Raw genomic sequence first — 24,819 nt, forward strand, 5'->3', positions numbered from 1 at the left:
TTACTTAGGCCGCAGACCTGGGCAAAGTGCGGCCCAAGGGCCACATATGGCCCGCGAGCCACTCCTGTCCGGCACGCACACAGTTTTGAACATCAAAACCATGTATAGCTCTTTGTCTAAAGTTGCTCAGTTGCTTATCTTTAACATACCGCAAAAAAAAACTCTTTAGTATTTGTGAAGATTAACAAGTCTAAAATAAACAAAAATCATAACATCACTGTTTCATTTTATTTTTAAGTAAAGTTGGTTCAGCCCCCAAACATAGTTCAGATTTTTTATGTGGCCCCCTTATAGAAATTAATTGCCCACCCCTGACTTAGGGCATAGTTACACTTCAAAATACTCCTATATTTCCAACAGATTTAGCCCCCTTGAAATCAATTTGCAAATCTCCAACTACACAATTTACAGCAAAGCACAAATAGTTTTAGCCAGCAAGAGGGTTTTTTAAAAACACCTTGACAGGGATTGTTTATTTTTAATCCAATCCAGTCACATTTATATAAAACTTCCCCCATACACAGACAGTGATTTGAAATCCCATGTAGTCTCCTACACAGCTTAAAACTGGATTACAAATTGTCCTATTACTATGCTTATACTGACACAACGGCCACATGATTACGTGACTTTAAACCAACTTCAAGTACCCCAATCCAGCTCTTAATCAATTTCAATACTGTAACTGCACCCTTACCTAAACTGTATGTGTTCTGATTAATCGTTATGTGTCATTATTGTCTTAATAAAATATAGCTCCTTTATTTCTTTCTATAACTTTGTCGCAGTAAAATCAACCACAACCAGCCTGGTATACGAGATAAAAACTACAGTGGTGCCTCGCACAGTGAGGTTAATCCGTCCCTGATTAACCCTTGCTGTGTGAAACATCGCTGAGCGGTAAGAAAAAAACAATTGGAACGCATTAAACATGGTTTAATGCGTTCCAATTGGGCCGAATACTCACCATTCAGCGATGCTTCCCTATGGCTGGCAGCCATTTTCACGCCCTCCCCTCACTGAACGAGGGCGCGAAAATGGCTGCGATCAGCTGTCCGGCGAGTCCAAAATGGCCGCCGGAACAGCCGAAATGGCCGGCCGCAGCGTTTTCGTGCCCTTGGTAAGCGAGGGGAGGGCGCGAAAACGCTGCGCGCAGCCATTTCAGCTGTTCCGGCAGTGTTTTCGCGCCCTCCCCTTGCTTATCAAGGGCACAAAAAAGCTGCACCCGGCCATTTCGGCTGTTCCGGCGGCCATTTTGAAGCCGCGGAACAGCTGATCGGCGGGTCGCAAAGCGAAGGTTGTTAAGCAAACCGCTTACCGCCCTTCGCTCTGCGATTTTCGCCCATTGGGGGCATCGCTCTGCGATCGCATTAGCGATCGCAAAAGCGTCACCGTAGAGCGAATTCATCGCTCTACGGGGCGCTCGTTCTGCAAGGCACCACTGTACTATACAACAAAGTCAATTCCCCCTCCCCTGCCCCAAATGCAAAGTCTATACCTCTATTAAGAAATGCTGATAAGGAAAATCTAAAAATAATGATTTTCCATTATTTTGGAATTTCCCGGGCTCCTGTCTCCTGGCGCTGGGTCTGTTGGCACTGCTCACCTCCTGGCTGGGCTCCGGGAAGCAGAGCCTGGCTGGGAAGCAAGCAGCGTGGACGGACCCTGCATCAGGAGGCAGGAGCCCGGCCAGGAGGCCATTTGAATTTCCCGGGCTCCTGCCTTCCAGCGTGGGGGTATGTCCGCACTGCTCGCTTCCCGGCCGGGCTCTGGGAAACAGAGCCTAGCTAGGACCCATCCTGGCCGGGCAGCTGCGGTCGGAGCCCAAGCCGGGCAGCTGCAGAGGTCGCTGCAGTGGTGGAAGCCTGAGAGGTTTCAGACTGGTAAGGTCCTTTTCCTTAAAAAAAAAAAAAAAACGTTCTGGGTGGGTTTTTGGAGGGTGGGTTTGGACTGGGAGGTATGTTTCTGTGCTGTGTTGTTTTGTTTTTGGATTTTTACTTATTTATTTTGTAGTCCCAGTGTGGGACTTGCTCTGTTTATTTTTATTTTGGTATATTTTTAAATGCTGGAACTGATTAATCCCATTCCCATGCATTTCAATGGGAAATGGTGCTTTGACTTACGAACATTTTGACTTACGAACACCATCCCATTACGGATTAAGTTCATAAGTCAAGGCATCACTGTTTCTCTGTTTACTAACACAGCAAGCCTGTAAAATCTGCTCAGAAGCAGTTCTTACTGTTTTCAATTAAGTTTACTCTGAAGTAAGTGTGTATAAGACTATAATCTTAAATGTGGGAAAGAAAATAATAGAAACACTGGATTCTAAGTATAACAAAACAGATTCAGGCTACATAGTAGAAATGGTTCCTAGATATGCTGAGTATTGGTCACTGGAAGAATTTACTTAGGAATGTTGTGGTAAACCTGATTGTTTCTTAGGAACACAACTGATGAATATTTTAGATTAGAATACGTGTAACAGGTCTGCCTATACAAACTTCCATGTCTCTCCAAACACATGAAAACTATCAAAGAAGACCACAATCCAATTCTGCCATGATGTGGAGTCAGGCATCAACAAAGGCATCCAACACAGTAGATGCAGAAAGTGCAGCACTTTCCAGTGGTAATTCTGAGAAGCAGACAGACATCTGCCTAACTCTGAGTTGCAGACGTGGGAAGGCAATCTTCACTAGTGTCCACTTCAAAAGCTGGAAATGTTTAGCCGTAGTTCTCTGAAGGTGCCCAAGCCTTTTAGTCACACACATCACAACCAGATCACCCCATCACCAGCCTTTCCTACTTTGGAGCAGGAAAGATAGAAAAGATGAATCTTTGGATGCCACTGCTTGAAAGCACCCAATATGCTTTCAATAGAATTTGTTTCCTTCCCACCTACTCTTCCCCTTGAGAAAGAATGTATGAGCAAAATGCTTGACTTTGCTATGAAAAGATGCCCAACCCACTTTCATAAATTGTCACCCAATAATTTGCCCCCACCTATTATTCTCATATGAAAGGCTAAAAAGGCTGAAGAGGAAGAGACACCACTTCCTCAAGTTACAGGGCCCAGAAACACCAAAAGCATTCACCAGTGCATACACCCTGCTTCAAGCATTTCCTTGGGGAAAGCATACAGGCAGGTGGGTTGGTGGACAATTGTTAATAATTCTGTGGTGCACGTATCATGACAGAAGTAATCCAAAATAATCTGAAACCTTTGCTGCTCAAAATATTGACTGAAATCTTGTGTAGTGTAGTATGCTGCAGCCAGAATAGGTCTAATGCATCAGCAGGGATTTGGGAAGTCAACTAAAGTTTCACTGACTCAATAGATCCACACTAGTTACCACCTTAAGCAACAAGATTTCAGCCTATATACAATTTCCTCTAACACTCATAAGTAATGTTGCTGCCAAATTCTGTATTCTAAATTCTCACACAATTAACACAAAATAGCAGTACAGTAAGATTGTATTTGATGGCCTTTATATATGTATGGGAACAGGAACTTTATCACTAGAAACCATTTCCACAATTCTCCACTAATAAGCCTTACATGCTTTTATACCTATGCAAATATCCTGAAAAGCAAGCTATAGCAATAATTGAACAACAGATGATAGACTACAAACAGATGGCAAACTGAGAATATAATTATGTGCCAATAGGTGATTTGAGAGAATGACCCAAGGCAAATGAACCTGAGGTAGAACAGACAAAACATGTTACTTCATTTTCATTCTTCTTTGTTGATATATTGACTATCTATGATACTGTTCATCATTAAATTTCTGCAGTTCTGAGGAGATGATGATGATGATGATAATACACTGCAAAAATTCTATAATCTGACTAAGAACTAGAAGGTAATTGAAGTAATGGAAACCCTTTTGCAAAATCATAGATTGTTTTGGTTAACTTTCAAAGACAACACAGCCAATTGAAGATTCAAAAGTATAGTCTACCCCAGTGTGCTGATTTCTTTCTTTCTTTCTTTCTTTCTTTTTCTTTCTTTCACACCAAAAATCAACTAATTCCTCATGGCACTAGAAGTTATATTTAAGCTGATCATTTCATACTTGTTGCTCAATCAGACGAAAACCAGTTGGGGCTCACAACCAAGAAGTACTAAAGCTTTGGCCCTATGCTATTCTGCAGGTAAAAAAGTCAGCCCAGTGTAGTATAGTTCAGCCCATACAAACTACAATGGTGCCTCGCTTAACAATGTTAATTGGTTCAAAAAAAAACATCGCTATGGGAAAACATCGCTAAGCAAAACACCATTTCCCATAGGAATGCATTGAAAACCGGATAATCCGTTCCAATGGGAACAGATTACCATCTTTAAGCAAAAATCGCCATAGGAAACATCGCTAAGCGAAACGCGGTTCCCCCATTGGAATGCATTGAATAGGTTTCAATGCATTTCAATGGTTTTGACAGGTCCGTTTTCGCTGTCAAACCTACAGTTCAATGTATTCCAATGGGGGGAAAAATTCACCAAAAATTAATGAAGACTCAGAACAAAGCCAAATTAAGTTTGCAAAGGTTTTACAAGGTGCACTCACAATTCCAAGCATTTTAAAGTTTTTGGACATTTTAAGACACACTTAAAATAGCAAAAACAGACATTGCTAAGCGAAACAGGGGACCTAAACTGTCATTGCTAAGCGAAGCAAGGTTCCGAACATCGCTATGCGAAATTTCCCCATTGGAAACATCGCTAAATGGAGCGCAAGATCACTCCAAAAACCTCATCGCTAAGCGAATACTGTACATCGTTAAACGAGGCAATCGCTAAGTGAGGCACCACTGTATGTAGATGTAGCACTCAATGAAAGCTACAGAATCGTTACTGAATGACTGAAGTCAAACCCTATTAATAAAATTACCTACTGGACCGCCTTCTTCCATACAAGCCTGCCCATACTATAAGTTCAGGCCAGGAAGTCCTTCTGAAGATGCAATCCCCGAAAGAGATGAGGGGGATGGCATGCCAAAATAGGGCCTGCTCAGCTGTTGCCCCCCCCCCCCAAATTTGGAATGCCCTCCCTATAGAGATCTGCCTGGCTCCAACAGTTTTGGCTTTTCAGAGCCAGACAAAGACCTTTCTGTTTAGCCAGCATTTTACTTAAATACTATTCTTTAAATAGTATCATATGAGCAGCAGGATTTATTAATATTAATGTTTTAATGACTGTTTTAATATAGGGTATTATTATAATATTGCCTATTTTAATGGTTTTAATGTTTTTAAAGTTTTAATATTATTGTACGCCGCTCAGAGACTAAAAAAATCTTGTAAATAAATTTTAAAAATTAATTATCTACAAGTGACAGGTAGCAGTTAATAGTGAATAACTAAAAACATCTACCTCAAATGCACTTTCTTTTTCAACTACATCCCAGGAAGGAAGGAAGAGCAGAGAATATCAAAACTAACATGTGCAAAGAAAGAACTAACCATCTCTGAAAATGGATAGAACCCAAGGAAACTCTAGCTTCCAGTCACATAGAGAACTGGTTTATTTGCTGGTCAATTAAGAGGCTACAGACTAGGATTAGCAAAACCAAGGTGAATCTAAGAAAGTGGGTTTTCACACTGATACAATATTTTTGAGTGTGGCTAAAAACAGACAAATTAATACCTATGTCAGCGTAGTCTATCATGCAAGATTTGACGTTAGCTGTCCCAAAAACTCTTGCTGTTGCCTGATATTGTGAAAAATTTATCTGACATATTTATTAATTGTACTGTGGTGCTTTTGACATGAACAAAGAAATATTTCAATTTTTCTTCACTCAAAAAAGGAAAATGCATTTCAATAACAGCCATGAAAAGGTAAGAAACCAAGACATGAAGTGGAACTGAAATCATTTTGTAAGAACTACTGATGGGAGAAAAAAATCTGATCTGCACAACACATTAAACCACAGCCTCTACAGCAGTGTCAAAGATTGATCAGAACTTCTTTAATCACTGCATTCCAGATAAATGAGAAACACTGGATCTGCTTATTGAAAATTAAATCAGTACATGGGCATTCAGTTCACTGAGAAAGCTTACCCAGACTTCAGATCTGTAATCCTTAAACAGTTAGTTGCATCCAGTCCTACTTTTCCATTTCTGACCACACTTGAAATTAAAGGAGAAAGTGAAGGAGAGATTCTGTTCAATGTGATTTCTGGGGACATCTTAATTTGTATACTGTATCCAGGTCTACAAAATAAATAATTGAGAGAATATTAAAGACTATGTATACAATTGTTATAAGAAAAACATTTTAATAGAGGTGTGACATAATAAATAGCAGTAAGATAAGAATGAAGGCAAGACAAGAATGAATCACTTGGCAGGCAATCCCATAAAACTTGTGGCCTACATTTAATTTAATGTGCGAAAGGTTGTATAAGCTAGCACTTTTACCAGTATTAGTTCAAAGCATTACTCAGTATTCTTCCCTCCATCCTCAGGGTTTATTGAACATCTGTTACTGTACTTCAGCCTAGCTCAATTTCATGAATTTTTAGTTTCATCATTGCATTCACACATCATGACAATCTATCGTTTATCACAATAGTCTCAGGTTTTAATACTCTCTCATTGCTCCTTTAGCTTTACTACATGAAGAAAGATAGTGGTTTTCATTTTCAGCCATCTATATTTAATATGATGTCTTAATGTGAAACTATTGCTAGTCTTAACTATGGTTTATTGAAATAAACCTGCTTCATAAAGAGGGCTGTTGAAGCTGATTCTCCATCCTAAAACATAAATAAGACTAACCACCGTTTGTCCAACTTTTGCTATAATATTAAAGTGTGATTAACTGTGAAAACAGAAGTTGTGTTTAACTTCTGTTTTCAGAGTTAATCACACTTTAATATTTTAGCAAAAGTTGGACAAATGGTGGACTGATCCAGAAGCAGTCATTCAGTTATAAAGGCTAAAAGAAAGCAGAGCTAAACTGGATGAAAAGTCAGAGGTAGTGTCAGTATCTTAGCACAATGTTCTCCAAAGGCCTTTCACACACATTAAACTCAAAATAAATAAAAAATGAATCTAACATCACTCTAATTAACTACCACATAGTCAATCTTTACAGACTTAATATTGCTCAAAAATATTTCCACAAATATTTACAAGTCCTACAAAAAAAACACAAAAAAACCAAAAGCTGTACTGTTATTTAATAAAAGCCACAAATGAACAGGACAAACTGTTCACAGTACCCCATTAACACCCAATAACAGAGTTCATGCCTTTAAGGACAAGCAGTTTGAGACAGGGGTTGAAGATCAGACTTGTAATAGTCAATATAGTTAATACAACCTTGAAATTACAGATTTGTGCTTGAAATTATAATGCTGCTGACGAAGAGTCAGGGATTAATATCAATAGCTGGGAGTATCCAGATCAGGAGATAAATAAAAGATGCTTAAAAGATGGTAACAAGCGGCAGCGTTTAGTCGTGTCCGACTCTTCATGACCCCATGGACCAGAGCACGCCAGAGACTCCTATCTTCCACTGCCTCCCGGAGTTGGGTCAAATTCATGTTGGTTGCTTCGATGACACTGTCCAACCATCTCATCCTCTGTCATCCGCTTCTCCTCGTGCCTTCACACTTTCCCAACATCAAGGTCTTTTCCAAGGAGTCTTCTCATGAGATGGCCAAAGTACTGGACCCTCAGCTTCAGGATCTGTCCTTCCAGTGAGCACTCAGGGTTGATTTCATTTAGAATTGATAGGTTTGTTCTCCTTGCAGTCCAGGGGACTCTCAAGAGCCTCCTCCAGCACCACAATTCAAAGGAATCAGTTCTTCAGCGGTCAGCTTTCTTTATGGTCCAGCTCTCACTTCCTTGCATCACTACAGGAAAAAACATAGCTTTGATTATTTGGACTATTGTTGGCAAGGTGATGTCTCTGCTTTTTAAGATGCTGCCAAGACTTGTCATCGCTTTCCTCCCAAGAAGCAGGCTTCTTTTAATTTCGTGGCTGTTGTCACTATCCAGTGATCATGGAGCCCAAGAAAATAAAATCTGTCACTGCCTCCATATCTTCCCTTTCTATTTGCCATGAGGTGATGGGACCAGTGGCCATGATCTTAGTTTTATTGATGTTGAGTTTCAGACCGTTTTTTGCACTCTACTCTTTCACCCTCATTACAAGGTTCTTTAGTTCCTCCTCACTTTCTGCCATCAGAGTGGTATCATCTGCATATTGGAGGTTGTTGATATTTCTTCCGGCAATCTTAATTCCGGCTTTGCATTCTTCCAGTCCAGCCTTTCACATGATGTATTCTGCATATAAGTTAAATAAGCCAGGGGACAATATACAGCCATGTTGTACTCCTTTCCCAATTTTGAATCAATCAGTTGTTTCGTATCCACTTCTAACTGTTGCTTCCTGTCCCACATATAGGTTTCTCAGGAGATAGACAAGGTGGTCAGGCACTCCCACTTCTTTCAGAACTTGCCATAGTTTGTTGTCGTCCACACAGTCAAAGGCTTTTGCATAGTCAATGAAGCAGAAGTGGATGTTTTTCTGGAACTCTCTGGCTTTCTCCATAATCCAGCGCATGTTAGCAATTTGGTCTCGAGTTCCTCTGCCCCTTCGGAATCCAGCTTGTACTTCTGGGAGTTCTTGGTCCACATACTGCTGAAGCCTACCTTGTAGGATTCTGAGCATAACCTTGCTAGCGTGTGAAATGAGTGCAATTGTACGGTAGTTGGAGCATTCTTTGGCACTGCCTTTCTTTGGGATTGGGATGCAGACTGATCTTTTCCAGTCCACTGGCCACTGTTGAGTTTTCCAAACTTGCTTGCATATTGAATGTAGCACCTTAACAGCATCATCTTTTAAGATTTTAAATAGTTCAACTGGAATACCATCACCTTCACTGGCCTTGTTGTTACCTAGGCTTTCTAAGGCCCACTTGACTTCACTCTCCAGGATGTCTGGCTCAAGGTCAGCAACTACATTGTCTGGGTTGTCCAGGATATCCAAATCTTTCTGATATAATTCCTCTGTGTATTCTTGCCACCTCTTCTTGATGTCTTATGCTTCTGTTAGATCCCTTCCATTTTTGTCCTTTATCATGTCCATCTTTGCACAAAATGTTCCTCTAATATCTCCAATTTTCCTGAACAGATCTCTGGTTTTCCCTTTTCTGCGATTTTCCTCTATTTCTTTGCATTGTTCATTTAAGAAGGTCCTCTTGTCTCTCCTTGCTATTCTTTGGAAGTCTGCATTCAATTTTCTGTAACTTTCCCTATCTCCCTTGCATTTTGTTTCCCTTCTCCTCTCTGCTATTTCTAAGGCCTCGTTGGACAGCCACTTTGCTTTCTTGCATTTCCTTTTTTTGGAATGGTTTTTTGTTGCTGCCTCCTGGACAATGTTATGGGCCTCTATCCAAAGTTCTTCAGGCACTCTGTCCATCAAATCGAGTTCCTTAAATCTGTTCTTTACTTCCACTATGTATTCATAACGGAATTGGTTTAGATTATACCTAAGTAGCCCAGTGGTTTTTCCTACTCTCTTCAGTTTAAGCTTGAAGTTTGCTATGAGTAGCTGATGATCAGAGCCGCAGTCAGCTCCAGGTCTTGTTTTTGCTGACTGTACAGAGCTTCTCCATCTTTGGCTGCAGAGAATATAATCAATCTGATTTCGATATTGCTCATCTGGTGATTTCCATGTATAGAGTCACCTCTTGTGTTGTTGGAAAAGAGCGTTTGTGATGACCTGCTTGTTCTCTTGACAAAACTCTATTAGCCTTTGCCCTGCTTCGTTCTGAACTCCAAGGCCAAACTTCCCTATTGTGCCTTTTATCTCTTGGCTCCCTACTTTAGCATTCCAGTCCCCTATATTGAGAAGAACATCTTTCTTTGGTGTCAGTTCTAGAAGGTGTTGTAAATCTTCATAAAATTGTTTAATTTCAGTCTCCTCAGCAATGGTGGTTGGTGCATAAACTTGGATTACTGTGATGTTGAAAGGTCTGCCTTGGATTCGTATTGACATCATTCTATCATTTTGAGATTGTATCCCATTACAGCTTTTCCCACTCTTTTGTTGACTATGAGGGCTACTCCATTCCTTCTACGGCCTTCTTGCCCACAATAGTAGATATGAGAATCATCTGAGTTGAATTCACCCATTCTTGTCCATTTTAGTTCACTGATGCCCAGGATCTCGATGTTTATTCTTGCCATCTCCTGTTTAACCACATCCAGCTTACCAAGGTTCATAGATCTTACATTCTAGGTTCCTATGCAGTATTTTACTTTGCAGCATTGGAATTTCCTTTCACTTCCAGGCACGTCCACAGCTGAGCATCCTTTGGGCTTTGGCACAACCACTTCATTAGCTCTGGAGCTACTTGTACTTGTCCTCCGCATTTCCTCAGTAGCATGTTGAACGCCTTTTGACCTGAGGGGCCCAGGTTCCAGCGTCATATCTTTTAGCCTTTTGTTTCTGATCATGGGGCGTTCTTGGCAAAGATACTGGAGTGGCATTGCCATTTCCTACTCCAGGTGGATTGCGTTTAGTCGGAACTCTCCACTATGACCTGTCCGTTTTGGGTGTCCCAGCACGATATAGCCCATAGCTTCTCTGAGTTACTCAAGCCCCTTTGCAATCCATGAAGGTAACAGGCAGCCCTGTACAAAAGAGCATCTGATACTCTACTCACAAAATGCTGCCTTCCACATGTTTTCAGCTTCAGCTGCTAGGATATAGCACTAAACTGTACTCCCATTAGCTGAGACTGAAGAACACCAAAGCCCAAACTGTCTGCAAAGAATCAGGCTCTAGAAGCCCACCCTACCTCCTCAAGAAAGGTCATAAAAGGACATGACCTCATAGGAATCCAACTTATACTAACTCCTTTTCACCATTTGGATAAACCACTTGCATCTCCATTCCCCTTTTGATATTGCCTTTTACAACTCAGACCATTTAGTCCCTGTCTTAGCACCAGCTCTCAAAAATTTCATCCTAATGATTCCAGGCAGTAATTTTATTCTCTTTGTCGACTAGTTTTGTTTAACAGCCATGTGGTGGGCAAAAATGTAGCACACAACTTTCCACAGAAAGATGAGCTGGGCTTCTTCCTCCTCCTTCTCCATATCATCTCTACATTTGCTCTGGAAGGAGGCACAGTCTTCCATGGCAGATACTACAATTGTGGCCAATGCTACAATTCTGATGGCAAATAAACACTATATTTCAGAAGGATAATAAGTTATAAAGCCTACTGCTATACTGTATTACCTGTATTGTAGACTGATGACTGCAGGTGAACCAATTAAGACAGCACACCAGTTATAAATGCTTTGGCCTAGGCCTGGAGAATCGCAGCCAGTCATGATGAAGCTCCCCACATTGGCTCAGGCCAATCCCTACTTCTCAGCCTAACTACCTCTCAAGGCTGGTTGAATGAATAAATAAATAAATAAATAAATAAATAGAGGAGGGGTCATGTACACTGTCTTCTGCTCAGTGGAAAAAAAGGTAGGAAAGAAAGATAGTAAAGAATTACAAAAAAAATGCCCACCACCCATCCTAAATTAACGCTTTTGTTAACCTGTCTTCTCGGTTTTTAGATTAACAAGGAACTCCATAAAAAATAAACACAACAGGTTAGCCTGTCCAAATTATGAGACTCACAGGAAGTGATACTACGACATCCCCTGCATCTCATCAGCACAAACCTAGTACAAGCAGCAACTGGTAGGGAGGAGGAGAACGAAGCCGTCCTGCCGCACAGAAAGCTCTTCCCTGAAGAGCTGTACAGTTTACATTCCCCTCAGCATTTCCCCTCCCCCCCCCCAGGCAGAGGCATGGAAGGAAAACCCTACATATCAACCCACTGACCCTCTCCCTTCAAAGGGCACAACTCTATCCAGTCTTACTTTAGGTATGCATATAATACGGACCCCCGCAAAGTGCACTGAGGAAGTACGGACTAACCTCCCCCTCACAAAATATAAAAACCCGGCACCGGCCGCTCGTTTTTACCTACACACCTTCTGCGCCTGCGTGCACCAGCCTACTCTCGCCTATACGTGACGTGCTCGCGCCCGCAAACCTCTCCGACAGAACCAAGCGCGCTCCCGAAGCCTGCTTGAAAAAACGAAGAAAGGGAGTGGGCTTCTGCGGTTACATAGATGTCTAACGTGCGCCTGAATTTTAAAATAAATAAACAAATAGAATGCCTTCGGTAGGCTGTAATAAAGCACTGAGATGGTAGTGACTGACACGAGTTGTTCTTTTTTTTTGAGAAAAAGGAAGCAGCCGTTTGTTTTGGGGTCGGGAATCGTAAAAAGTAGCGTTCAGGCACTGTACGGGATGAACAGATCAGGTAGGTGAAGGACCCCGCAGGCTGTGGAAAATTAAGTACAAGGGGCAAATAGAGAGATGAGATCAGGTAGTCGTAGTGCGCGTTGTTACACCGTGTAGACTAGGAAGTGTACCGTGTAGAGAAAGGATCTTCTTGCTGCTGCTAAATCTTTGTCCGACATGGCAGCTGCGGAGGTCATGGTGGTGGGATCCTGTATGACTGATCTGGTGAGGTTAGTAATGCAAATGAGATCTTGCATGCTCTCAGGTGTCTAAACATCGATGCTGAAGCATAATCAAACAAACATAATCATTGGATTTTAATGAATAGGAAAAAAACAAATGCCCTTATAACTTGGTGAGTATGAACTAATTCACAGGTGGTGAAATTATCTTTTGGACTACAACTCCCAGAATCCCACTGGCTACTATATGGGATCCTGGGAATTATAGTTTAATGGAAAATTATATTTCTGATTAGTCTAAACAGTATATTAACTAGACTGAGGATCTATTTGCTGAATCAACATTTCTTCTAGATACACTTGATGGGTAATAAAGCTTTTCTACCTATTTGATATTGTGCTTTGCCTACCATTAATATCAGCTAGACTTATTTGGAAGTACCCTTCAGATGTACTCTTACTTGGGAGTAAACTCATATAAATCCAGTGGGACTGAATAGATAGGAGTGGGCTGCAAAATACATACAGTATCATGTTTTTGATGAAACCAAAATAAATATTTATTCAATGAGTTGAATAAAAATTTCACTGAACTGAAAATTGGTAACAATGAAAAGTAGCATTTAGGTATATAAACAGAATTATGACTCTGAGTCCAAAAATTATGAAAACTCATGTCATACCAAATTAAATTTGTTAGTCTTTAAGCTGCCACAGGACTCCTAAATTTGAAAGTTAAGTATTAAGGCATGACTAAACCATGTCTGATTCAGGGCAAACCTGCTTAATAAGCAGTGAGCCAACTGCCTCAAGGCTACAGGACATCATGAGGGTGTCCCCGGCTTTTTTGCTCCAATCTTTCCTTCATTACAAACAAATTGTTATCTTGAAAGCTTACAAACACTTGAGGGTCACTTATCTGTAAATCAGGAAATTACACTGAAATGTAAAAATTGTTGGCGTATTGCTGCAGGTAATAATACTCAAATTGAATAGCATTTACTGTGAAATTTGCTTTTACACATCTTTGGAGTTAGCAAGGCAGCAGCCCTCAGTGAGATACATGAGCAGAATAAAAGAGAATTGATTCCTGATTGTATGCGATGTAAATAAAGTGACCATATTTCTTCTAATATGATACCTAATTCAGCTGAAATATATGTTAATGTAATTTCTATCAATATGCACCATGTTTCCCTGCAAATGAGTCTGAGTATTCATGCAAGACAAAGAAGTTACTTTTTTAGTAGATTTTTACCTTGTACCCACTCCTTGTGGTCTGAGAACTCCCAGAAGTGCAAGCTTTTTCGAAGGGGCAGAGGAACAAGAGACCAAATTGCTAACATGCGCTGGATTATGGAGAAAGCCAGAGAGTTCCAGAAAAACATCAACTTCTGCTTCATTGACTACGTGAAAGCCTTTGACTGTGTGGACGACAACAAACTATGACAAATTCTTAAAGAAATGGGAATGCCTGACCACCTTATCTATCTCCTGAAAAATCTATATGTGGGACAGGAAGCAACAGTTAGAAGTGGATACGAAACAACTGATTGATTCAAAATTGGGAAAGGAGTACAACAAGGCTGTATATTATCCTCCAGCTTATTTAACATATATGCAGAATACATCATGTGAAAGGCTGGACTGGATGAGTCCCAAGCTGGAATTAAGATTGCCAGAAGAAATATCAACAACCTCTGACATGCAGATGATACCACTCTGATGGCAGAAAATGAGGAGGAATTAAAGAACCTATAAAGCCCTAAACGGCTTGGGCCCTGGATACATGAAGGACCGCCTCCTTCCATATGAGCCTACCTGGCAGTTAAGATCTAGCCAGGGGGCCCTTTTGAAAGAGCCGTCCCTCAAGGAAGTAAGAGGAATGGCTTGTAGTCAAAGGGCCTTTTCAGCAGCTGCCCCCAGACTACGGAATGCCCTCCCGACTGAAATTCGTCTGGCGCCGACGTTGATGACATTTTGGCGGCAGGTCAAAACCTTCCTGTTCCAGAAGGCTTTTTAATTGAAATAACATCAACTGTGGGTCCTGATGGCAATTTTAATTGTATTTTAATCATTTTATTTTTTATTGTATTTTAATTGAATTTTAATTGTTGTAAGCCGCCCAGAGACCTTTGGGTAGAGTGGGTGGCATATAAGTTAAAAAAACAAACAAACCTCTTAATGAGGGTGCAAGAGGAGAATGCAAAAATGGTCTAAAGCTCAACATCAAAAAAACTAAGATCATGGCCACTGGTCCCATCACCTCCTGGCAAATAAAAGGGGAAGATATGGAGGAAGTGACAGATTTTACTTTCTTAGACTCCATGATCACTGCGGATGGAGACAGCAGCCCCGAAATTAAAAGGCGCCTGCTTCTTGGTAGGAAAGCGATGACAAACCTAGACAGCACCTTAAAAAGCAGGGGTATCACCTTGCCGACAAAGATCCACATAGTCAAAGCTATGGTTTTTCCAGTAGCGATATATGGAAGTGAGAGCTGGACCATAAAGAAGGCTGACCGCCAAAGAATTGATGCTTTTAAATTGAGGTGCTGGAGGAGACGCTTGAGAGTCCCCTGGACTTCAAAGAAAACAACCCTATCCATTTTGAAGGAAATCAACTCTAAGTGCTCACTGGAACGACAGATCCTGAACCTGAGGTTCCAATACTTTGGCCATTTCATGAGAAGAGAAGACACCCTGGAAAGCATGCTGCTTACAGGGAAAAGACCCTGATGTTGGGAAAGTGTGAGGGCAAGAGGAGAAGGGGATGACAGAGGACGAGGTGGTCATCGAAGCTACCAACATGAATTTGACCCATCTCCAGGAGGCTGTGGAAGACAGGAGGGCCTGGTGTGCTCTGGTCCATCGACTTAACGACTAAACAAAAATCCACTCCTTGACCGCAAACCTTAAGATAGCTCACAGTGTAAAAAGCAACTTTATGTAAAATATAACCCTGACCTCACACTTGAAATGTTTTTTAAGGTGATCTGCTGAACTATAAGTAAGTGGGTGATGATGCCTTCATTCTTCTGTGAACAAAAATCTTATACCAAAGACAGGAAACTTTTAATTCTTCAGATGTTTTGTAAACACATCCTGCAATCCCTTACTGTTCATTATGCCGGCTGGTGCTTCTGTAGCTGAAGTCCTAAACAGCCAGAGGACTAAAGTTTCTCCCACATCGTCTCATATGGCCCCACTGTCCTACCTAGCTGCCTTAAGTCACATGTTGTAGACATAGTCAGTAACTCATTTATCTAACCGATAGATTCAAGCCTTTTTTGAGGGATCTCTTTTCTCATTGAAACATTACTTGATATGTGCTGCAGAATTCCTCAAAGTTTTATAGGGATGGGGACTTGAGACTTAACATGGACTTTGTTTGGAGTTTTCCCCCAATGACTCGAATGTAACTTGGGACTTGGAACCATGTTTCCAAGTTGCTTCCCAAAGCAGGCCCTTGCCTCTGTGCATGCCCAGAAGCAGTGAGCTTGGCTCGTGCCCCCTCATACCAACCTGTTCCTTCCTACCTCTGCCACACACGGTTGTCCTCAGAAGCAAGCACCAGGCTTGGTTTCCCTTCCAGGAGCCAGGCCCACTGCTTCTGAGCATGTGCAGAAGTGGCAGGCTTGGCTGGGCATGTCCAGACTTTTAAGCATGTCCAGAAGGAGCAGACCTTGCTCCTGTAAGGGAACCTGAGCCTACACATTGCAGTGTGCAATGGCAGCAGGAACAGGTAGGTGGAGGGGGGTAGAGGAGTGGGGGGGCAGTGGTAGGAGCAGGTAGGCAGTAGGGGGTGGAGGTGGAATTGGGGAGGAAGGGGTGTGGCAGGAGCAGGAGCAGGTAGGCAGTGGGGGCAGGAGCCAGGCCCACTGCTTCCGAGCATGCGCAGAGGCAAGAGCCTGCTCTGGGAAGGAAAGTCAGAGGGATGAGTATGTGCATGCATATGTCCCCTCCCGGCTTGCATCTGAGACTTGGGACTCGGATGCAAGGCGTGGGACCTGGAAATTGACTCAAGTCTTGGTACCTCGGACTTGGCTCAAAAGACTTACCAACATCCCTGAAGCTTTACAGAGCTGGGACACATGAATGTACTCTCAAATCACACAAGATATCAACCAATCAGTTACACCTCCTTACCTTGGAATATTTCTATTACCCCTCGTCATGTACAGTGGTACCTCGACTTACGACCATCATCCATTCCAGAAAATAAACGTAACTCGAAATGGTCGTAAATCAAAGCACCATTTCCCATAGGAATGAATGGGAACCCAATTATTTATTTATTTATTTATTTAATTTATATGCCGCCCACTCTACCCAGAGGTCCATTTCGGCCAAAAAAAAATACCCCCAAAAAATAAAATAATAATAAAAGACTGCAAGCCCCATAGAAATGTGTTGGGGGTGCAAAAACAAAACAAAACCCCAAAATAAACAAAAATCAACCAAAACCCCCCAAACCCACCAGAAATGGGGGGAACCAAAAAACAAACCCCCAAGACCCATCGGAAATGGGGAAAAACACACTCCAAAAAGCAATCAAACCACTCAAGACCCATTGGAAATGGGGGGGACAAAAAACAAACAAACCCCCCAAGACTCATCACAGCACAGAAACATAACCCCCCAGCCCAAAACCACGCTGCAAAAACACCCAGAACAATTTTTAAAAAGCAGAAAACAGCACCTTACCTTACCAGGCAGCCTCCTCCAATCACATACTCTCTAACTGTTGGGGCAAAAGAGCTACAAAGAAGCAGCTTGTTGCCACCTACAGTTAGCAATTTGAATTTCCTGTCTTTTTTCCCTGCCTTTTTCTGTTCATAACTTGAAGCTTCGGTCACAAGTAGAAGCAAAATTTTGCAGCTGGAGCTGGTCGTAACTCAAAATGGTCGTAAGTAGGGACATTCGTAAGTTGAGGCACCACTGTACCCCATTCCAGTGCACTTTAGTTTACTGACATCAAATGCTGCAATATTTATACAGTCCATTTCTTGCTTTACGGTTTCCAATATACCTTGATTCATATTTCTCATGTTTCATGTGTTAACTGCATGTACTGTGCAGCATCAGACTTTCCTTTTACTTCTGTGCATGTCAGCCACTAGATATCCTTTCTATTTTAATCTAGTTGCATTACTAACAACCATGCTGTTCATACTTGTCCTTTGCTCTTTCATGGTAAGGAAAGTTCATTAGTTTTTTATAATTACCTTCTGTGCAGTACTAGCAAAAGCTTGAGGATCAACACTGTTGCCTCATCTGCCATTGCTGCCCAGTAGCTACCATTCCCATCGGAACTATCCACCCTCTTCTTCTGATGTTGCAGTTACCCTTGAAGAGGGTGGATGCATCTTATTCTAGTGTCTCAGCTGTGATCATTTCACCTCGGATGATTCTGCTGGAAGTCCAGGCTTGTAATGGAGTCTGGCCTTCTGATAGCATAGTTCTCAGCTTCACCAACATGCTCAAACCCCTTCACTGTGTTAAGGTGTGCATCCACAAAGTTAAGTAAGGACAAAGGCAGCCTTACATAATTTCTAGCATTTCCTGGCTGTGAATTGTTTGAATTCAGTACAACTCCAGCTGGCGTGGTGTCAGCTCACCTGGCCCTTAGCCATCTTGACTATTTAGGACTGCAGCAGGTGTGGGGTGTGGTGAAGTTCCAGTTCCAAATAGGACTGCAGCAGAAAAAAGAGGAAAATACCTTATTCTATCGATCTACACTTTAGTCCAGATCCAGATCCCCATCATTAAAAGAAATCAACCATGCAAAAGCAAACTGCATGGCAAACACTTTGTCTAGTTTGAGCCTTTGTAGGTGTATGATTGTGATTCATCCAGGTAGACCTAGACACGGGGTTATCTTTTTGCTTCAGCTGCCACTTGGGGTTCTTCTGAGGCCAAATGAGGTGGCATGATTGCTCAAGACATATTTCCAATGGCTTGCAAAGGCTAGGAGTCATTGTTGTCCCTTTATGACTTGCAAGTTGGCTCTAAAATTTAAGCTATCTATTGTCTGTTGCTTCTTCATTTCTCTGTACAAATCCCTGTTTGATGTGTAATCATGAATCAGTGTTGTTCAAACCATCTTTTCTTTGGTATAGTAGTAGTAGTAGTAGTAGTAGTAGTAGTAGTAGTAGTAGTACCCTGTTTCCCCCAAAATAAGACCTAACCTGAAAATAAGGCCTAGTATGGTTTTTCAGGATGCTCGTAATATAAGCCCTACCCCAAAAATAAGCCCCAGTTAAGTGAAACCCCACCCTCCACCATTGTGCAGCAACCAGAAGAAGATGGCATGGCCATATTTGAATAAATGTAGATTGTTGTACATGGAAAAAAAAAAAACATCCCCCTGAAAATAAGCCCTAATGCATTTTTGGAGCAAAAATTAATATAAGACCCTGTCTTATTTTCGGGGAAACATGGTAGTATTTAACTCTTACATACTGAACAATATATCCGTTTTCTTCATAGCTTTCAAAGAGATCTGTTTTATTTCCTTCAAGATTTGGGATCTTTGTGGAGAAAAGGTAACTGCACCTCTCTTATCTCTGCTGGATTCCTCCACACTCCCCATGATGTGCTTAGACTGCTCCACCTTTTCTTTGTCTTTCTCATCTCCTCCAGAATGCCCTGCCTTCTTTCGTGTTGCCTAATGTGCCTGGAGCCACCTTCCAGCTCCTGATTTCCATCCAGCCTTAAACAAGCCTATAAACATTGAATGAAACACTTGAGATCACTTTGTTGTATTATTAATTATCCTATAATTAAATTTGTTTACTCCTGATACATGAAATACATTGTGCAGAACTGTATGCAGACGTTCAGTTTTAAGAAGTCAGCATGCCAAGAATTTTTCAGAGTATCTGACTTGAGTGCTGAGAAATGCTTTTGCAGTGTTTTCTTGCCACACATTATGTTACTCAAGCCATTAAATACAGAGGGATGTATCCCAGACATGCAAATATCCAGAAATGTGGACACCCTTGGTTACAGAAGTTATTATCAGACACCAAGATATGTGTTAGAAGCATGAAAGCCTGTAACACGTCTTCTCCTCACGAATTTGATTGCAGATATAATCCTCATCATATATGCTCTGTAAGGTGTTTCTTCTTGGCACCCCATATCTAAACAATGGAGCTGGATGTTACCTCTTGCCTCAAGCACAAGCTGGATGCAGGTGCAGAATAAATATCAAAGCTGTTACTGAAATTGCATTACATTATATAATTATTTATTTTGCAATGGAATAATTGCTCACACTTTCCAAACGGCACATGAAAAGCCAGATACCGAGTTACTCTCAGGCTTAGAAAGGGCAGCCACTCAGGCAAAAAGAACATCCCCTGCACTTCTGTGCTTGTTCCATATTTGCAGTCTAACACATTGAAGTTATATCAACTACAAAATGCTACTGTGTGGAGAAGAGAAAAATTAAAATAGCTAAGTGTGCTGCTTATATACCACCCCATAGTGTTTAAAGCCTGCTGGGCAGTCAATTTACTGACCTTGGAAGGCTGAGTGGAACTTGAGCCAGCTACTTGGGACTGAATCTGGCTCATAAACAGAATTTTAGTTGCAGTAATGCAGTTTAATGATTGTGTCATGAGTATACAGTATACTTACTTGTGTATATAGATATACATACACATACGTGCCCACACAGATAAAAGATACCAATAATAATTGGTTTATTCTCGAAGGCTTTCACGGCCGGGATCTGATGGTTGTTGTGGGTTTTTCGGGTTCTTTGGCTGTGTTCTGAAGAACATGGCCAAAGAGCCCGAAAAACCCATAACAACAATCATTTGGTTTGTTTGTATAGCTCATCCAGGCAGGAGTAATTTGTCTGAGTAGTAAGAACATAGAAGGCCAGTGGTCTCTGTACTTAATTCTTCTACTTCCTCTGCTACCAGAAGATGGACATCATCATGGCTATTTAATTTTGGATGCAGCAGCTCTAATCAGTGAAGAGTTCTAACAATGAAGTTGTGTTGCATTCAAGGCAATTGCTAAGTGTTTTCAACCAATTAAGTTCTTCTCCCTTTTCCATTTATTTTTCTGTGAATACTACAACAATCGGTACTTTTTGTTTCTTACTCCATGACCAATACATTCCAGTTTTCTGCATGCTGTGTTTTATGATTTCTTGGGCTTTGTCCATTCGAGTATTTTTTCATTGTTCTCTCTCTTGATCCAAGCAATTCTTTGCATCCTGCATTAAATACACATTTTAAATGCCGCTGTCTTTTTAATAGAAGCCTGCCTTAAAGTCTGTGATTCCATGCCATGTGAGAATATGTAGCAGAACTGGATTCTCAAATCCAGTTGTTTTTGTTTTATTTAATATTCTGTGGAGATCTGAGGAGCCAACTCTAAGTTCCATTATATCAATGGATCTATTCATCTAGTTGTGACTTACAATGCTAAGCAACAGGATTTCAGCCTAAGACATCTTTTAGAGCAGAGATCAGAGTATGTCAAGGGAGCCAACTCTTTCTCACATATTATAGAAAACTGAGTTATTAATATAGGTAATATGCTAAGAAGCCCCTATCTTTATTTAAATCATCAGAGTTACACAGGGATTCACTTATGTAACCTACTTCTACTGTCTCCCTCTGCAGACAACAGTCTCAAATCTAACTGTGATGCAGTTATAAAGTTCAGGAGCAAAATCTATATTGTTAGCCACATGGAGTGTGTGTGTGTGTGTGTGTTTTTTTTTTAAGTGGAAACGTGAGATATAAATTTAAATAAATGAATAAGTCACTCAGACTGCTGGTAGGAGTTTGTGTAGCATTATGTCATGTGAAAGAACAGAGATACTTGCTGTGGGATAGAACTGTGGAAGCTGTTGCAAGAGATAAAATGAGTAAAAAGCAGTAGTAGTAAAGGCCAGTTGAGTGTAAGACAGTGGCACCTGAGAAGTGGGAGTAGAGTTTGGTCAGTCTCAAGAAGATAAAAGTTGAACTGTTTCTATGGGGTAATCATGTTATACAGTAGTTTGTTGCAGCCAAAACCCCAAACTCTTAAAAACAGACACATTTTCTTTGCCATAGATCTTTGTAGACTTCAGCCCACTGGTGAAGTTTGTGGGTATCAGTGGGTTGCAGGCCATGAAAGCTTCTGCCAAACCAAATACATCTTTAAAATGCCAGAAGACTATTTTGGATTCTGGGATTGTGATCATCTGGTAAGTTAGAAGCAGAATACAAGAGTGCGAGAGGAGGAATAGACTTTTACAGGAGCCTTGCATGTCCTGTACCAGCCCCTAAGCTAGTAAGAGTGTGTGTTTGTGTGTTTAAATAGGCTACTATAAATGTTTATTATATTTGAAGGCTGATTTATCCCAGCTGTCATTTCTCCTTCACACAGTCTTCCCTGACTTCCAGAGAAGTGAGATCGCTGTTTGTAGTACAGTACTAGTTATTTCCATGGCAGTAGACTGTGATGCCATCAGTGGACGTTTGAGGCATTCCACTGAGAACCAGTAATTAAAAATTATGGATTGTGAGATAAGGCTTTCATTTACCAAACTCTTTAACATTATAGCCCACATGAGCGCTGGAAACCATTGCTTAATTCTTAAGGGATACAACTTGGGTAATGGAATAAATGAATTGGTATTGTTTGTTCATAGGAGAAAATAGTCAGGTTTAGCTCAGAGTTTTCTCCTGTAGCAGAGTGGAAAGACCAAATATAAGTCACTGTACAAATTTAAAGAAACACTTATACATTGAGTTTCAGAGAAACTAACGTGCAATTTTTAATTTTTTTATTTGATTTTTATAAAATGTTTGTTTATTTGTTTGTTTGTTTTGCTATAAATTGGCTTGGACAATTATGATCTGCCTGTCATACAACACTTTGTTACTTAGTTCCAGAGAAACTTGCAGTAACATGATCTGTTTTGTCTCTAAAAAGATAAACATTAAATTAAAAACAAAAAGCATTACAACTTTCTATCCAGAACAACCCATGCACGCACAGACACACAAATCTCATACAAGATTGTAGTATTAATGTTCCTTTTCCCTCTTCAAGAAAAATTGCTTAGCATTGATCAGTTAATGTTGGGTAACAGGCGACATGATAACAAGGCCTTTGTTCCTGTTCACAGTGAGTTTACATTCAAGCATGCTGCATTAACAAGCAGGCTGCATTAAGTGACTAGGGCCATAATCTCTGCAAAACGCTCTTTCTAGCATTTAACCAATAGTGAAAAAGAGGATTTTTAAAATACTATGTGTTTTCAGTTTATTGTTACTGAAGCCCATGAATCAAGTCAAGCAAATATTATATTTGAGAGAATATGATGTATTTTCTCTCTCCCAAATAATGTAGCTAGCTGTCATCAAATTGGAGGTGTAGTTGTGAGGTGTATCTTCTTTGCAAATATGTCCTTAACTTTGCTGCTAGATGAGCAAGGATTAACTTTATTATTATGTATAGCTTGGACATAATTTATGTTCAGAGGGTGTCCCTTAATATTAAAAGGTTCACTGTTGTCTGTTCATTTGGTGCTGTTAATTACAGTACTTTCCCTGCTAATTCCAGCAATTTCTCAAATACCAAAAACTAAAATTAGTCACTTGGGTACATAATGGAATGTGCAACTATATGGACCAAGTAAAGCAGTTCCTGCGTTAGGTCAGCCTTGTTTCAAAAAAGAAAAGAAAAGAAAAAAGGAAGATGCCTGCTAAAGCTACCAAGCTTCAGACATTATAACTAGCATGTAATGAGGCTAACAAGATATGATTCTATGCCGGACATGGATGGGAAACCTCCCCATCCGCAGCTGAGTTTGACATAGAAATGCAGGCTGGTAATGTCTTAGTAGACTAATTAGGAGGCAGGGACTTTACACTAACAAGACTGAAAACACAGGAATCTGCCCCTCTGATACTAGCCTCTTAATTCTAGTACATGGAATTCTAGTACATGTCATTGTCCAGTGAACTGCTGAATGCACGGCTACGCTGGGCTTGGTCCCCATATGCAACAGAATTTGAGAGCAGAATGATTTCCAGATTTTCAGTGGCTTTTCCACATTAAAAGAAAAAGGTTGGGACTTGACCTCAGGTAGGAAAACAAGTCAGCAATGGAGGAATTATTCTAAACACTTTCTCCCTGGTCTACTATTTTTTAAAACTGTTTTTAAAGGGTGTAGCATTCAGAAATGCCATTTACATCGGCAACTTGAGGTGGTGCAGTCCAAACTACCACTTAATTCACTTAGCTTTAGACCAAGCCTTTGATAGTGTTTAGGAAGTGCTAAACACCTTAGGAAGCATCTCACTGACTTCAATGGTAAAACTGATAATCCATAATTGTTGTGTTTGTGCCATCAAATTGCTTCCACATTAGGTTGACCTTAACAGGGCTTTCAAGATAGGTGAAATATTCAAAGAGAGGTTTGCCATTGCCATCCCTGAGTGAGTTTCCATTGCTGAGTTGAGATTTGAGGCTGGGTCTCCTGAGCCCTAATCCACTGCTGTTAGCACAAGACCACATTAGACCTATATTCCTTAATTAATTGGTCTTTTTACAAAATCATCCTATTTCCATACAGTATTTTCAGCTGCTGTAAATGACACTTTTATACGCGGGCAGGATGTAAAAATTTTAATAAATAAAAAGGAATAAAACTGTTCTAATGTTAAAGGCAGGTGGGACTAGGAGCAGAATAAATACTGGGCTGCAGAAAGCAGGCACTGAGTTAAGGATATGGTTAGTATTAGAGATCGGGGTATTTGTATACAAATATCCCCCCCACAGGTGCAGAGAACAAGGGGCTGGTCCCCTGGGACCAGACTGTCCACTCATGATTCCACTGATGCTGCAAGCTCCGCACGCCGTTCCTACCACTCTGGAGCTCGTGATGGATTAGCCACTCCTGACGGAAGGCGGAATGATGAGCTTCTCTGCCAGGTCGAAGAGTGGCTCACCTGTTTTTGCTGTATCATCAGTGTCTGTAACTTTCGCATTTCTTTCGCCTTCATTTCCCCAAAGCATGTGTATACATCTCTGCATATGCAGGTAACATTCCATGGATCTGACGAAGGTGGTTACAAACTATGAATATTGTATGCCAAATAAAATGTGTTAGTCTTTAAGGTGTTACAAGTCTCTTTATTGCTTTCACTGTAAAATAATCTTGTACAGTCCTTCTCTCCTAGTCCAAATATACGAAAAGCTTCCTGCTGCTAATGAATAAAAAATTATATTGTATATTCTGACAGATCCCATCATGGTTAAGTTTCT

At 40.8% G+C, this 24,819-nt stretch overlaps 2 protein-coding genes and 1 long non-coding RNA gene across 14 annotated transcripts in view; 2 read left to right on the top strand and 1 right to left on the bottom strand.

The window, feature by feature from the left end:
- The window catches only part of BABAM2 (BRISC and BRCA1 A complex member 2), a 226,112-nt gene extending 213,955 nt beyond the window's left edge, over nucleotides 1–12,157 (bottom strand). For 2 of the 9 annotated variants that reach the window (XM_020793133.3, XM_078383026.1), the window contains exons 1-2: nucleotides 11,945–12,039; nucleotides 6,077–6,229 (exon numbers count right to left, since the gene is read on the bottom strand). In XM_020793133.3, coding sequence (XP_020648792.1) covers nucleotides 6,077–6,204 — 128 coding nt within the window. In that variant the 5' untranslated portion in view covers nucleotides 6,205–6,229; nucleotides 11,945–12,039. Of the gene's footprint in view, nucleotides 1–6,076; nucleotides 6,230–11,279 lie in introns of all 9 variants that reach the window. The other 7 variants (XM_078383024.1, XM_078383025.1, XM_020793128.3 and 4 more) reach the window with 6 other exon arrangements.
- Nucleotides 12,158–12,346: 189 nt separating this feature from the next.
- Nucleotides 12,347–24,819, top strand: part of RBKS (ribokinase) — a 72,067-nt gene continuing 59,594 nt past the window's right edge. For 2 of the 4 annotated variants that reach the window (XM_072991325.2, XM_020793119.3), the window contains exon 1: nucleotides 12,359–12,580. In XM_072991325.2, the coding sequence (XP_072847426.2) occupies nucleotides 12,528–12,580 (53 nt within the window). In that variant the 5' untranslated portion in view covers nucleotides 12,359–12,527. Of the gene's footprint in view, nucleotides 12,581–12,623; nucleotides 12,706–24,819 lie in introns of those variants that run through there. The other 2 variants (XM_020793118.3, XM_078383027.1) reach the window with 2 other exon arrangements.
- Nucleotides 16,332–24,002, top strand: LOC140704715 (uncharacterized). The gene is made up of 2 exons (XR_012084079.2): nucleotides 16,332–19,079; nucleotides 19,177–24,002. It is a non-coding gene; the product is annotated as an uncharacterized LOC140704715 (long non-coding RNA).

The sequence above is a fragment of the Pogona vitticeps genome, chromosome 1 (genome assembly GCF_051106095.1).
Source record: "Pogona vitticeps strain Pit_001003342236 chromosome 1, PviZW2.1, whole genome shotgun sequence".
Lineage (NCBI taxonomy): Eukaryota > Metazoa > Chordata > Lepidosauria > Squamata > Agamidae > Pogona > Pogona vitticeps.